This window comes from Trematomus bernacchii, unplaced genomic scaffold, assembly GCF_902827165.1.
Source record: "Trematomus bernacchii unplaced genomic scaffold, fTreBer1.1, whole genome shotgun sequence".
In the NCBI taxonomy this organism is placed as follows: domain Eukaryota; kingdom Metazoa; phylum Chordata; class Actinopteri; order Perciformes; family Nototheniidae; genus Trematomus; species Trematomus bernacchii.
Window position 1 is genome coordinate 741,612 of NW_022987419.1, and position 16,804 is coordinate 758,415.

General features: G+C 38.8%; 1 protein-coding gene and 1 long non-coding RNA gene across 2 annotated transcripts; both read right to left on the reverse strand.

Moving 5' to 3' along the window:
• Window positions 1-10,242: 10,242 nt before the first annotated feature.
• On the reverse strand, window positions 10,243-11,838 carry LOC117490270. Its single transcript, XM_034139933.1, has 2 exons — window positions 10,998-11,838; window positions 10,243-10,772 (listed from the first exon to the last, which is right to left on the reverse strand). Exons 1-2 carry the CDS (start codon window positions 11,571-11,573, stop codon window positions 10,428-10,430), a joined length of 921 nt encoding a protein of 306 aa, XP_033995824.1. The 5' UTR covers window positions 11,574-11,838; the 3' UTR covers window positions 10,243-10,427.
• A 2,372-nt stretch (window positions 11,839-14,210) lies between these two features.
• LOC117490237 lies at window positions 14,211-14,665 on the reverse strand. The gene is made up of 3 exons (XR_004556662.1): window positions 14,637-14,665; window positions 14,444-14,532; window positions 14,211-14,220 (listed from the first exon to the last, which is right to left on the reverse strand). It is a non-coding gene; the product is annotated as an uncharacterized LOC117490237 (long non-coding RNA).
• Window positions 14,666-16,804: the final 2,139 nt, after the last annotated feature.

Here is a 16,804-nt window from a genome sequence, read left to right on the forward strand (position 1 = left end):
ACAATGACACAATATGAAAAGTGAAGTATTGTGTTTTTCCATTAAGTATGTTTCGCTTTACAAACAAAATAGAGAATATTGTTTACACAGTTAAAAGTGCTTTTACATTCAAATTAAACATAAGGGTTTGATAATAGATCTGACAGGTGTATAGGACAGATGTCTTTCTTCCCTTTGAAGTCGATGCTTAAGATAATTCATATGCATCATGCTGGACCTGCAAGTTAGAGATGCTGATAGTCATAAACCACATGACTCACAATAACATGATGAGAACTAAATAACATTTTGCACGACTCACCTCCAACGTCCTGTGGAGCTGCATGTGGTTTTGCTTGTTTCCCAGACCACTGCATACATCACTTCTCAACAGTGATGCGTACATGAAGAATTGACACAATATTAAATTATAAAAAATATTATGATGCACAAAAATATGGGACATAACTACTTTTGTATGAATTAAGATATTTGCTGTATTTGATATAAACTTAACACAAAAAGTAAGGAAATCTGTGTTTGGTAGATTATTTCTTTGCAGTAACAATGCTTCTTGGCAATAAATGTTTACCGTTGGAAAACCTGTTTATTTACCTTTCAAATGGTGCCACATTTGTGAGGAACATGCATCTGTGGGATGAGCAGCAGAGCTGAGTATGTGGGTTGCGCCCAGGAAAAATGTGACAAATCTCTGCTGCCAATGCCATAATAAAAAAACGTTGCCCGTTCAGTTGATTAATTTAATTTTTATTTAACCTTTATTTAACCAGATAAAAGCATTGAGATAAAATCTCATTTTCAATGCTGACCTGGCCAAGAAGGCAGCAACGTTACACATAACACAAACATATAAAATACAGAGAACATAACTAAGAAAACAAAAGACGAAAAAGCAGTCACTACATTGTGCACATTAGGGACAGTAAGAAAGGTACACTACTTATTGCTGCAAGAGCAGCTGGTGGTGAGGACTTCAGACAACTTCAATTTAAAGCATGCTATAGAGACAAGTGCCCTCAGTTTTAGGCTTGATTGAAGGTCATTCCAAGACCAAGGACCATAATAAAAAAGACTCCTTTTTCCAGCCTCAGTCCGCACGGCAGGTACCTGGAACCGTATCCAGGCACTGGATCTGAGGTTGTAAGAGTCGCAAACTGGGGCAAATCTGGCACATATGTAGAGTGGAAGCTAACCTAAAATGGCTTTATACATTAATAAAAACCAGTGCTGCATCCTACGCATACTAAGTGAGGACCATCCAGTTAGGGTATACAGTTTGCAATGATTTGTCCAAAACAGTGGGACAGGCAAATCTATAAATGGTATCACCGTAGTCCAGCTGGGACAGGAATAAGCCAGACACCAACCTTTTACGGGATGAAATTGAAAAACAACATTTAAGTCTGAAAAGGAAGCCAAGAGTGAATTTCAATTTATTTGTTAAAACTTCAATATGGTGTTTAAAGTTCAGATTACTGTCCAACCAAAAGCCCAGATATTTGTAGGTATCGACAAACTCAACAGAGACGCCATCAAGGGTGTCAATTAAAGCATCACAACACTTGTGCTACCTTCTGCTACAAAGGATAGAAAATAGACTCATGTCTCTTGACACAGCTCAGCTTCCATCTTTTGGTATCACCTAGTTGGTTTAGTAGATTGACAAATAAATGAGGAAGTCCCCAGTGGAAACTATAACCAAATATCTGTTCTAAGATCGTCTTAAACAACCCTACGCAGCCATATCTGGAATCTATTCTTATTCTATTATAAAAAAAAATCAGTAGCATCTTCATCTGTAACTGTGCAGAAGTACTGGGTTTTAACTTGTTAGAAGTAAAGGCCTCTGGTCATGCAACAAAACCCAAATAGGTTTTTCAAACTTTTTTTTTTTTTTTAAAGCTTAACATGTTAGCTCAATGTATGTTCACCTTTTACTTGACATTAACACACAAAGGTATTTAAAACACTTTACATTTGCAAGCTAAAGTTAAACAGACGTCAAACAAATGTTGTTCAGTTAACCTGTTACAACTAAAGGACCAAAAAGCATGTTCTACCTTCAGGGCGTCAACAACAGGCACCTCCATTGTACTTCCATCATGCCAAAGGCCGCTTTATTTAGCAGGGGCTTCAGCAGAGTGCTGTTGGCTGTCGGCTCTGCACCTTCCCATGCAGTGGCTCCTGATGGAAGGTCAAGATGGCTGTTCAATGCAAGGATAGCCACCATCCCACATGAAATGAGAAAAGAGAAGGTAACAAAAAAAAAGAGAGTACAGAGCTATACTATTCCAATACAAATACAATTGGAATGTTTATTAAAAGTATTATTTCTATCCATTAAAAGTTACTTATTCTTAGATTTACAATTCTTACAACTTATATTTTAATAGAAAACAATGAATGAACCCAAACCTTAAAGTAAATGACTCCAATCTAAAATTGCTATTTCTTTAACTTTTCTAACTACAAATATCATGCATTTTGTTTGAAATACAGTTCATGTTTTTTGTATGTTTGTTTTAGCTTAAATGAGCACTTTTCACAAGCCCATTCAAAGCTAATCTTTTGTCCAAAAATATATTCCAATAAAATCAGATTTCTGGCACACTTTACATTCATGCTGCACTTTGTTATTTAGGGAAGACAAAAAGAATACAACTAGTAATTTGACTGGTCTTCATAAGCTTTACTCCAGGTGTAACTGCCAACTGAATAGTGAAACTTATATACCGAAGATGCGTTTGTACCTTTCAATCAGAACCAGACGGGAAGTTTAACCACTTAACCGAACGCCTTTGCAGACCGGTCTGCAGACTGTCTCTGGGATCTTGAACGGCCCGGGACACCACACTGTATGATAAACTGTGTTCTAGCCAGTACAGTGTATTAGCATTATGTAGTGTCCAAAGGCCTGTCTCCTACCAGTGTGCAGGAGGTAGTGTTTATCATGTAAATGCAGCATAGGAACAATACAGTTGAGGTAAATGGATGCTTGTAGATTTTTAGCTGTTGAAGGGCACATGTGTGATACCCTCAAAACAGATAACTTTGCACAACATTCTTTTCTATTTTTATGACAAACATGTTGTATGTCTGATATTCTAAATAAATAATTATTATGTTTTGATAATTAATTGTTCATGCCAAAATGGGAGAATTTCTTCCCCCACGTGGGAATGTTCTTTTCAGTTTTTATACCATATTTAACTGAATATCCTTGGGTGTTGGACTGATAAGACATTTAAAGTCATCCCCTTTGGCTTTTGAAAGACTGGGACAGACATTTTTCACTCTTTTAATAAAGTAATGAACTTTTAGATATACTTATGTTCACATAAAAAAGAAACAATGCAAATATCATAAATATGACATCACACATTTTCATAGCTATTCGGTCACATCAAACATTATCAGTGCACCTTTTTTTTTTATCAATATGCATAAGAAAAAGAAAGCACTCCAGCAGACTGCAGAGCGCCAAAACAGGAAGGAATACATCATCTCAAACATGCAGCGGCAGGCCTAAACCCACTTATTCATAAATAACCACACAAACAGCAAGTGCACTCTGAACTCCTGTAGCATCAACAACAACAACACAGCAAAGAGTGTTATGAACAAAAACAGCAAAAATAAATACTGACCCATCAGGGAAAAAAGGGCAGATAAGAGAAAACATGTGTATATATAAAAACTCACGTTATCTGCCGTTATCAGGCTGTAGAGGTTATTTATGAGTTTCAGTTAAAAAGCAAGAAAACTGAAACTCTGTTGCTCATCCAGGTAGAACGTGCTGCTGGGAACACATTGTGAAACCCAGATAATGAGGTATGAGGTATAATTCTTTTTTTATGCATCATGACAAATAGTTATATTTTTGTGTTGTGAGCTGAAGGTCAAACAAAGTCAAAGTTCAACCTGAAATTGTATAGATAGTGTTTGAAACATTGTCAATTTGAATGTGTTGTTTGGAGTAAGAACTGGTCCCCACATAAAGTAGTAACTGTGTGAGGCCAAAAGCAAAGAGGACTAAATGTATAAAAAGAAACACTCATGGCAAACCTACAAATCTGCAGTTTAATTCCTACAGGGTCCGATGTGATTATCTTCATGTTAAAGACTTACTTCTGATTAAAGCAACTTCTTTTGCTTCATTTTATAATTTTGTGTTTCTAACGTTCCCAATATAGCTCTGTATGTACCACTTGTATTTCCAATGCTGACTCAACTTGGATATCAGTATATCTCTGTCTCTCTTCACTCTGCTGCCATCTTCTGGTACAGGTGCATAAGACTGCTTTGCTCCAACATTTGAGCAAGTTGCATACTGTATGGTTTCACTGAGGAGGCCGACCTATTCAGACTTATACGGGCTGTATCGTTATCAAACCTGTTACGTTTGGAGCAAAGGCAGAACGTTTATTTAAATGTTTGCTGATCACAGTTCAAGTTTATTCCGGTAAAGCCTTGAACCCAGTGAAATGAACATTGCTGTAATCACAGTATGATCAGACAACAAACTAATGATGCAATTGGCTGTTTCACAGTTCAAAGTATGGGCTACAGGAAAAAGGGCCAACATATAGGACATATGCACTTACACAGAGGATCAAGTTTACTGTACAATGTCCATTTTTACACAATTAATACTCATTAAATGTCTTTGGTAAAGAGTCTAGCCTTTTCAGTTAGCATTACAGTTATTTATTGCATATTAATCTAATAGGCATCACAGTTGCAATAGGAGCCTGTGCGATTATATAACCAAAAGGCTATGATTTTGTTGAAAATGAAAAGTGTGTGTGTGAATGTGACAGCGTATTCACTGTTTGTGCATTCTGATCAATATGTACCCACATGATGCATTGCCGACTCATCAGTCTGTGTTTGTCATGCTGCGTTTGGTCACCTTACTGTGCAGAGAAGAGCGGGAGACTTGTGGAAATGGATGCTAACGCTAATCAGAAGGACACTGAACTGTTGGCCAAATAAAACACGAACTCTGTTGTATAATGATACTTTGGCTTTAAGCTCGGCTACAATAAGACCACACTTTGAAAAACAAATGTTGCTACAGATCAGGGGCGGTTCTAGGGGAGGACCAACGGGGTCCAGTGCCCCCCTAACACTGACTTTGGATCCCCCTGTGGCCCCCCTGAAAATGAAAAGTTTATGATTAAACGATTTATTGGCTGACGGAATAGGCGGAACTAACGTTATTTGTCATTTTAGTCGGACTCATTAGAGCGTAGAAACTGTAACTATAAGTATCTGAAATAAATATGTGTACTGAAACAAATACCAATTACTGTATTGCATTGTTTTCTTATGCGCAATTACTTCATACTGTCTTTGTCTTTTTCCTCCTGCATTTATTGTGCCCCAGCCTGCCCCCCCCAGTCAAATTGGTCTAGAACCGCCTCTGCCTACAGTACACCGCAACACAACACATGTGTACCAGCCCCTTAAACAGTGAAAAGTAAGAAGAATGTGCAACAACTAAAGTTCAGATTGATAAAGATTGAGTAACATTACAGTCGTCATTGTTTTGGTCATTTAAATTACCTTTCCATTTTTAAATTGAAAAGACGTTATACATTGTTGTCACACATCGTTATATTTTATACTTTATTTATATCAGACAAACTTTTTCCCACAAAAACCATGCCTTTTCCAAAGTAATGTATCACACATTAGGAAACAGTGGTGATATTCATTGTTCTACTGTTGAGAAATCTGCCCAAAGTAGTTAGCATAAATGCCATTAGTTTGAAAGAGGATATATTTGTTGTTATTCATTACATTTTCTTAAATATTATTTAATTGTTATTTTGAAAACAGTGCTTTACACATTTTCTAGTTTTTGAACTTATGTTACTTTAGTTTTTTATGAATGACTCGAGAAATATACCTTTTAAAATGTTTTAGCATTTTCCTTTCGATAGCTAAGCAAGTATACCCATGAAAGCATTTTTATTATAATATTGCAGTCCCAAATCGCAATGTTGTCCACAATAATCCCAATATAACTTTTACGTGCAGCCTTTCTGTTTTTGTAATTATTTTACACCTTGATGCATTAAAAATGAAAAAGACAATCGTAAGCTTTTAAATGCATTTTATTATATTGCGAATAAAGTACATTGATTAGTTAGTTGGGAAAGTACGCAACATTGTCTCTGCCGTAGTAAACTGGGAAGCCTTCTTCACATCTGAATGCAATTTTAGTGGTGAGGCTTTGACCTTGGTACTGACAGTGGGGTCTACGGGCCCCTTGGTTCTTCAGACTGCAGATGACAATGTCGAAGGGTTGGAGGCTTTCGGTATAAACACCATATGGCTCTCCTGCAAGCCGACATACATTATTGACTCGGTCGGTGTTTGCTAGTACGAAGATATGGTCATCTTTACACCTGTTACTGTCAGCTTTGGCGATCCCTCTCTCCTCCATCACCTGGTCACAACTGTTTACATCCATGCTCCCGATGATGTGCTGATTTTTAAACTTTATGAAAGGCTCATTCTGAGAGCTCACTGTAGCAGAAAGCAACAGCAAACAAGCAAATGAGATCCTCATGATTCCCTGGTGAAGAAAAAGAGGGAAAAACTTTTGTTAGAGAATGAATGGCAGCATAAATGAGTACTTATTATAATTAATATTTCCCATGAGCAATAACATTTTATGAGACGTGGTGTTGTAGCATCACCACTGTTATCAAATTATACTTGTTTCAAGTACTCAACACGATGAAATGTAATTATATTCAAATACATTTTATGGTTGTTTTTCTTTTTATATTGTCCTATATTTAAAATATTTGTTGGACATATTGTTTGTTGAGATTAAAGGTGTCTTATCTTAAGTAAGAGTGTTGCTAAAAAATACTTTTTTTGTATTTATCTTTTACGTGTTACAGACCTGAGGCCTGTACTACGAAGCTGGATTTTCGCTTAGCCGGCTAAATTTAGGGAAATCTCGGGCTTTCCGGTCCTACGACGCTGGTTCTCTTTTTAGCAGGCTAGATTTCCATGGTAACTTATGCTGAGCGGCAAACCTGCTCCGGAGCAGGTTAGGTGGCAGGTTAAGAGATCAACTCAGTGAAAGCACCGCCTGCTGACCAATCAGAGCTCCGTGTGCGGAGTTTAAAGCGATCAATTCATATTACAGGATAGAGGAAATACAGAAAAACTGCCGTTGCAGGAAAGACGTCCGGCCAAAATCAACTGACTGTGTGAACGTGAAAATTAATAGAATATCCCCTCCCATCTTCAGAGCAATCTGACTATTATAATATTAGCGTTAAGAAAGCTTACTTAAATATCTGCCCCGACATAAGTAACCGGATCAGAGTAACATTAAGTACAGTCCGCGGCACTGTGAGTGCAGACGTCGATGTGTCCCATTATCATTCATATCATATCACATCATAATGTATCATATATTTCCTTATTTGAGTCAGCTTCTTGAGCCGTATCTGGCCGTGCAACACTCACAGTGTCACATACTGTATGCAGAAATATTATTTTAAGCAACACATTAAGTTGATGAAACACTCGAGTCAAATTCTCCTAATTAAAGTCAGATCGTGTCTTAGGCGCCGTTTACACGAGGAGAAAACGGCTTGTATCTGCATAGTTTCGTTTGCGTATAGCCCTATTATTTAGACGAGGCCGATAGAAACTGACCACACAAACGATAACGGGTCCCAAGGTGGATAGATTTGCAAACGAAACGCTCTGGGGGGTCAACCGAGTCCGTTTAATCGCCTCTATACGAATATTGCCTGAAAAAATAACGACAGCCCCGCCTCTTCGCACCTCTCCCCACCTCTCCCCCGCCTCATTGCTGATTTGTTTCTACAACAACAACAACAAGAATGGCGGATCACAGGGTTGCTGTTGTGCTCCAGACGCTACTGACCATGATTAATATGTTAGTGCTACAACTACGGTGCTTCTACGACAACCACAAGCAACTAGTGGACATGAAGAACCACATACACGACATGTGGCTAAATCCACCGCGGAGAACAACCAGAAGGGCGACCAGGAGAAAGTTTTGGGTAAGACCGGGCAGAACTAGCAGTTGGTGGGACAATTTTGTCAATGGCGTTGTCGTGGACGATGAATGGAGGGAGAACTTCCGCATGTCCAAAGCCTCTGTCGTTGCCCTGACTGAAGAACTGCGCCCATATATCGAGAAGAAAACTACAAACATGAGGGCGCCAATTGATCCACTGAAAAGGGTTGCTGCGGTTCTTTATTACCTGAGCGACGAGGGAAGGCTACGGAAGACTGCTAACGCCTTCGGAGTTTCCCGCCCGTCTTTGTCCCTCATTATTAGGGAGACATGCAGAGCGATCACCATCCACCTGGGTCCAAAATACATCAAGCTGCCTTTTACTGAGCCCGAGACCGCGGATCTGGTTGAGGGGTTCCATTGTACACATGGCATGCCACAATGTTTAGGAGCAGTGGACGGAACCCACATCGAAATCAAGCAGCCATCTAACGACTCCACTAGTTACATCAACAGGAAAGGAAAATATTCCTTTAATGTACAGGCTGTCTGTGATTACAGGTACCGATTCATGGATGTCGTGGTAAAGTGGCCTGGGAGTGTGCATGATGCACGGGTCTTTGCTAATTCCAAGCTAAACATGTACTTAAAAACTGGAAAGATCCCTGCTCTGAAAAAACAGATTGTGGACGAAGAGGAGGCCATACCAGTTTATCTTCTTGGTGATCCTGCCTACCCGCTGCTGCCGTACCTGATGAAGGAATATGCATCCGGTGGCTCCACAGCTCAGGAACAGTACTTTGGGCTATCTCTGTGTAGGGCACGTATGGTCATTGAGTGTGCTTTTGGTCGCCTCAAGGCCAGATTTGCTGCTCTTAGAAGGCCTATGGACATAAACATGAATGACCTGCCCCATGTGATTTATTCCTGCTTTGTCCTCCACAATGTTTGTGAGGCCAGTAATGACGCTGTGGATGATCAGTCTGTGTTGGGAACAATGCAAGCTGAAATGGACTTACAGCCTCCCACACAGTGCAATGGCTATCTCACTGACTGTAATGAGGGGGAGGGAAAGAGAGTGAGGAGAGTGCTTACGGCGTACATTGACCCTTAGGTCAACTACATCAAAGACAGACTGTACATTTTTTTTAAAGGTGTTTATTAAGATGTGATAAACATTCTTTGTTACATTCCCTGTCCTCACTGTGCAGCTCCTTCAGCGACAGGCTGCTGTACAATATTCATATACCTGGCTAGGTATATGTACCTGGCTGCTAAATCTGAGGACTGTTACAGGATTTTTTGTATTATATCCTAACTGTTTTTAGTACTTTTTAATGCATGTCACATGTGTGAAACTAAGCAAATAACTATGTGATTCTCCAATGTCAAAAGTGTGAAACTAAAAATAAAATTGGCTGCAACCACTTCCAGACTTTCTTTGAACTTAATGTGCAACAAATGTCATCATCCTCATGAATGAAGTTATATGGCCCATTCTACCGAGTCAGGTTGTCCATATATATTTTGTACCGTATTTATTTACACATATAGTAAAAGAACCGTACATTTTGATATGGTATTTTCAGACTGTATTGGCCACTAGCGAAACATAGTACATACACTGTAGTAAAAAACTATTATATTAACCTGTTAAGATTGTGTTACCTTCCCTTCTCTAAATAGTATTTTAACCAATATTTGAGGATTTTCAGTAAAAGTAATATAAGCAAATGTTGAATCAAAGTTGAATTTATACAATTCATAAAAATCATAATGCAAACTTTCTTTGTGAAATGCATAATACTGATCATATTGATTCCAGAGATGAAATAGAAGGGAATGAGGCTATAATGGGTAATTTTTTTGGTATTTTGAGCAAAACACTTCATAGATATGTTTTTTATATATCTGAGACTATAATATATGCCTAACAATAGTTTGGGCTTTACCATTAAGGCCCAATGTGACATATCACAGTTCAGATATTTGACACTAGGGGGGGGTTACTTTTCATAAATGTGGTGTATTTAGTCAAAATTAGGTTTACAAGGTGAAAAGGACTTACAGCCTCCCACACACTGATATAGATATCTCACTGACTGTAATGAGGGAGAAGGAAAGAGAGTGAGGAGAGTGCTTGCGGAGTACATTGACCCTTACATGAAAGACAAGACTGTTCTTTTATTTTAATAAGGTTTTTTATTAATAACATTATTTATAAATGTGTACACAGTAAAAGGGAAAAAAATACCTTTGCTAGCTAAAAAAAAAAGGCTTAAAAAAAAAGTGATTCTCCATTTGTACAAAGTCTGGTGGAGTTAAAAATAAAAATGTTTACAGACTTCCTTTGACCAAAAAGTGCTGTGAAAAAAAAAGAAGCTCACTGCTTTACTGCTCCTCCTCATCCAGTGACCGCCTGAATGAATATGGAGGAGATTGTTGCTGTGGGGTGTGTGGTACAGAGGGGTTTCATTAGGGGTGGGTATGAGGGCACCTGGAAGTGTCCATATCCACTGTTGTTAGTATGAACTTGCATGAACTGGCTCATCAGGGAAAGGCCATTCTGTACAGTCACATTAATGTTGTCCATGGTGTTGTTCATACGATCCATGCTGGCTGCGCTGCGGCTGGTTGCTTCCTCCATTAAGTCCAACATCCGGCTTTTTAATCGCAGCTCTTCCTGCACCGCATGTTCAGCTGGAAGCTTCCTCTTCATGCGGTCACTTCTGTGGCCGTCCAGCCGTGCCTATAATAAACCAGAGAAAGTTTGAATTAATACACAATAGGACCATAGCCACCAGATAAAAGAACACAAAAGGCATGTTGTGAAATAGCTCTCAATACATTTTACAAATAAAACAGCTCTAAATACTTTCTAATTTTACCAAGCTTAAACCGGTTCAGTTTTTCAGTGGAAGGTACTGCATCATAGTATATAGCAAGCCCTTTAAGATTGAAATCATGAACATACCTGGAGCAGATCCCTGCGATGACTCACAACGGCAGCAGTTGGCAGAGTTCCGTTGGATCTACTCGACTCTGGCAAATCCGTGGAATGCTCCAAACTCGGGGATGAACTTGGTCCGGGCGACGACTCTTCCATGTCGAACAAGTCCCCCGTCTCGACGCCAGCGCTATTGGGGTGCGTAGCAGCCGATCCACCCCAGATCTGCTCACACAGCTCGAAGAACATGTAAACAACACGTCCTTGGCCACTTCGACGGCCGAGGTCCACCGCCTGCCTGTACTTAATGCGTACCTGTTTTAGTTTCGCTGTAAGCTGGCCCTGTGAAATTGTGTTCTGCTCGTGAGGGAAATCTTTTTCAGTCGGGGTCCTCGGATATTGCGCCTGAAATAAGTCGGCTATCTCCGTATATTTAGGCTTGCAGGACTCCCAGTCTACATTATCCTGTATTTTTGTCGTCTTATACTCAAGTGTTACACTTAAAAGAAGTTCCACCTCGTCGTCGGACCACGGAAATAGCTCCTTTCTTGCGCGAATAACAGCCATCTTCGTTTGTTTGTTTTGTTTGTGCCTCACACACATCCGGGGGGGATCTTATACTCGCTGCTTTTGGTGTATTTTGTGGCGGAAGTTACAGCGCCACTTACAGTCCCGCCATATGTACTACAGCTTTCGAGCGGTCTCGTGTAGAAGTACAGCGCCACTTACAGTCCCAGCATATGTACTACAGAGTTTCCAGCGGCCTCGTTTGAACAGACACGTTAAATGAAACAAATGCATGTGAACGGAAGACTTTTTGGAATACGAATACTGTGCATAAAACGCAAACGGCCTCGTGTGAGCGGGGCCTTAGACGGGGCAGTGATTTCATAAACCTGTTAATGTACGCATTCAAACACTTTTTCTTTTACCAGCTGTATTCACCTTGCAGGTGCAGCTATGTGGCTTTTTTCCTGGATAAAGTGTTTAAGTCATGGATGTTTAAAGTTTAACTTCTTCATATTTGACTAATATTAAAGTTCACTTTTCATTCAGGAAGTATGACGCTGCGCTGTCAATACGCTTGTCCGTGTTTGAGATTGGTCGAATGCTCCAAATACCACCCCTTTCATGTGAACGCGCACCTAACTAGATAGGACACGGCTGGCTTGAGCGATCCACTTGATAACCAGCGTCGTAGTACAGCTTAGCGAGAGCGCGTATGTTTTGGATTGGGCCAACCGGCTAACTCAAACATATCCAGGTTAGGTTGAACCAGCTTCGTAGTACAGGCCTCTGCAGAGAAATCGGGTAAGATCACATCCAACACAGTCATGAGGAACAAAACAAAAATCACTGTTAAACTCTTACCGACTGCTGCATTATAAAAGGGAGAGTAATAAGAAAATACAAACCTTTTAAGTTTGATGTGGAATGGTAACTGTTTTTTCCACCTTCCTTTTGTATAGTCCTTGCAGCTGAAAAGGTAGAAATAAATAAAAACAAGTTTTTGGTCATCAAGTTTGTCTTAAACATATTGTATACTAATGTTTCATAAAAGGCATATTTACTTGAATCACAAACACAGTGAAAGTGAAGTCTGTGCAAACTGCTGAATCATTTATAGGAGTTGTTTTGGACTTTGATTTCTTGGCCCAACTTCGCATTGGGGAGAAAACTCCCAAATCATCACGTTGGCCAAAGGTAAACAAAGTATTTACTGTTTGACAACATTATGCAATATAGCATTAGTCACCACACGTCCTCTGAAGTTTGACTAACTCTTTCAAACCTGCACACATGCTTCTGAAATATGAATTATTTTTGACATTTCAAGTCTTTTAAGCAAACGATTCACAAACAGTAGTGCCTCGAACAATGTCATCAATAACAATGACACAATATGAAAAGTGAAGTATTGTGTTTTTCCATTTAGTATGTTTCGCTTTACAAACAAAATAGAGAATATTGTTTACACAGTTAAAAGTGCTTTTACATTCAAATTAAACATAAGGGTTTGATAACATCTGACAGGTGTATGGGACAGAGGTCTTTCTTCCCTTTGAGGTCGATGCTTAAGAGCATTCATATGCATCATGCTGTACCTGCAAGTTAGAGATGCTGATAGTCATAAACCACATGACTCACAATAGCATGATTCACCTCCAACGTCCTGTGGAATACCACAGGTCTGTTGAGTCTGAGTGATGACGTGTAGATGTTTGGTCAGAGGGTGAGAGTATTAAAGTCACAGCTTTTATTTGTTAGTATATCAGCTGCATGTGGTTTTGCTTGTTTCCCAGACCACTGCACACATCACTTCTCAACAGTGATGCGTACACGAAAAATCTACAAAAACGTAACATTTGGAAAATTTGAATGACAATATTGGGACTCAACTACTTTTGTATGAATTAAAACATTTGCTGTATTTGACGTATTGAGCTAGTACCATTATTCATAATAGTTATTTCTAATGATATCCATAACTACTTTTGATTATTTCATGAAACTGAATTATAAAAACAGACACAAATGTAAGTGGTTAAACGGTTTATTAAGCAAGCACAGGAAAGCTTGACACACATGTATTACTTTGAAGTTCTTCACCATAGACATAACATGTGGCATTTGCTTTTGTTTCCAGAGAAACTAAGAATCACATTTTTCAGCATTGTTTTAACTTTTTTTGAAACATTCATCATAACAGGCACTATGTTTTTACAAAAGGTACGTTGTCCTTTTCAAACATGTGTCAAAAACATTGTCATGCATGCAAGAGAAGTACACATCAGCTCCATCAGTCACAGTGACCAATGTCTTTATGATAGTGCACAGGCAAGCCTTTTTCACATTTGATTATTATTTTCTTGTTCTCGAGTTGTCTACCATTGTAAGAACAGTTGGTAGGAGGGGTTGTTATTTGATCCCATTCACAGACAACAATGTCAAAACCTTTAAGACTTTTAGTCAGGCTATCAGGAAAAGGCTCTCCCTGATCCAAACAGATGGCTTCCACAGCTTCAGCATCGGATAGGATGAAGGTATTGGTCGTCTTACAGCTTTTTTGTTTGATACAATTGATTTTTCTAACTTGCATTACTTTATTACACCCACAAGGAGACATTTCTTTATCGATATGCTGTTTTTTGAATTTCTTATAACGGTTTGGGTTTTTTTTATCCAGAGAGAGCACGGCAGCCGAGAGCAGCACCAGCAGCAAACAGACAACCTGGATCCTCATTGTTGCCTGAAGAAGAAAAGCCAGGAGAAATACAACATTTAGGGAAATGGTGGTAACTGGTTGCTTGGCTTTATGCATTGCATCACTACTTTTGGTCCAGATTAAAACTGAAATAAGTAAACCTGTGTTCACAAATAATACTGAGTCTTAAGTTAACCAAAGTAAAAGTTGCACCAACAAAACAATAAACAACCACAACAGAAGACACAAGCTCTGTGTGAATACTTACTGAGACTTCGATACTGAAGAGTGTGTGAAAATAGAGGAATACTTTTCACAAGTAGGAAAGTGATGACTTCCTTTTCTTCTTTACTAGATCTTTCCGCAACAAAAGAGAATCATAAATGTTATGTATTTGTATTGCAACTTACTTAACTTAATAAATAAAACCATAAAAAAAGGATAACAAAAAGTGTATTTACCTGTATCGCAGACACTGCTCAAAGACAAGGAAATATCTTGAAACGATTGACTCTTTTATAGGTAGTGTGTTTCCTTAGTGTGTGAATACCCCTCCCCGACTAACCACGTTAACCTATGTCACAGACCAGACCCAGCCTGTCTGCATACACTCATGCTGAGCATCCTTACACCCACATCACTACCTGTTAATGCAAGTTTGAACTCCCCTCCCCTGCTGCTTCATCTAAATATAGATGAATTATGATAATGACATTTGTTTTATCTTAGGTTCAGCAAGTGGTGAAATTGTTTCTTAAAAGTGAACAAGTAAATCCACATTTGATAATGTTTTTGTTGAGCTCCATTATAAGAACATTTGGAAGGAATAGTTTAGTTTTTTCCCGTTTACAGACAACAATGTAAAGCGTTGGCGGCATTTGATCAGGTTACCAGAAGTTAAGCTTAAATCCTCAAAAAAGATCTCAATCATAAACAGGTCCATACTAAATACAAGCAAAGCGAAAGCTATTATAATCAGGTAAACTAGTGTTGTAGCACTTTGTTGCATCTCAATGTCTTACATAATTGAGACATTTAGCCCTAAATGACCTTTAGCTTTCAGATGTCTGCTAAGCTGCTGCATTTTGCTTTGGTGGTTATTTCGCTGGAAAATAAAGATAGAATGATGCAAACTTGAGTGGGGGTGGCGGGGGCACCATAGCAGGGCCCAGCAGGTGAACTGCAACCTTTCCAAGTACCAGTCCACACTAGTCTGTTCGGGGACTTGAACCGGCAATCCTACGGCTCACAGTCCAAGCCCCTACTGACTGAGCCACTGGTGGTTAGTTCCAAGGCAAATAAAGATAGAATGATGCAAACTTTCAGATGTATTGTGTTTTTCCATTTAGTATGTTTCCCTCTACAAAACAAAATAGATAATATTGCTTACACAGTTAAATGTGCTTTTTACATTCAAATTAAACATGAGGGTTTGCTAACATCTGACAGGTGTATAGGACAGAGGTCTTTCTTCCCTTTGAAGTCGATGCTTAAGAGCATTCATATACATCATGCTGGACCTGCAAGTTAGAGATGCTGATAGTTATAAACCACATGACGCACAATAGCATGATGAGAACTTAGTTACATTTTGCACGACTCACCTCTAACGTCCTGTGGAATACCACAGGTCTGTTCTGAGTGATGACGTGTAGGTGTTTGGTCAGAGGGTGAGAGTATTAAATTCACAGCTTTTATTTGTTATTATAGCAGCTGCATGTGGTTTTGCTTGTTTCCCAGCCCACTCACACATCACTTCTCAACAGTGATGCGTACATGAGGAATTGACACAATATTAAATTATAAAACATATTATGATGCATAAAAATATGGGACATAAGTACTTTTGTGTGAATTAAGATATTTGCTGTATTTGATATAAACTTAACACAAAAAGTAAGGAAATCTGTGTTTGGTAGATGATTTATTTGCAGTAACAATGCTTCTTGTCAATAAATGTTTACCGTTGGAAAACCTGTTTATTTACCTTTCAAATGGTGCCACATTTGTGAGGAACATGCATCTGTGGGATGAGCAGCAGAGCTGAGTATGTGGGTTGCGCCCAGGAAAAATGTGACAAATCTCTGCTGCCAATGCAATAATTAAAAACGTTGCACGTTCAGTTGATTAAAGCATCACAACACTTGTGCTACCTTCTGCTACAAAGGATAGAAAATAGACTCATGTCTCTTGACACAGCTTCCATCTTTTGGTATCACCTAGTTGGTTTAGTAGATTGACAAATAAATGAGGAAGTCCCCAGTGGAAACTATAACCAAATATCTGTTCTAAGATCGTCTTAAACAACCCTACGCAGCCATATCTGGAATCTATTCTTATTCTATTATAAAAAAATATTAGTAACATCTTTATCTGTAACTGTGCAGAAGTACTGGGTTTTAACTTGTTAGAAGTAAAGGCCTCTGGTCATGCAACAAAACCCAAATAGGTTTTTCAAACTTCTTGAAGAGCTTTTGAAGAAATACCGTTTTTGTTTAAAGCTTAACATGTTAGGTCAATGTATGTTCACCTTTTACTTGACATTAAAACACAAAGGTTATTTAAAACACAAGCTAAAGTTAAACAGACATCAAACAAATGTTGTTCAGTTAACCTGTTACAACAACAC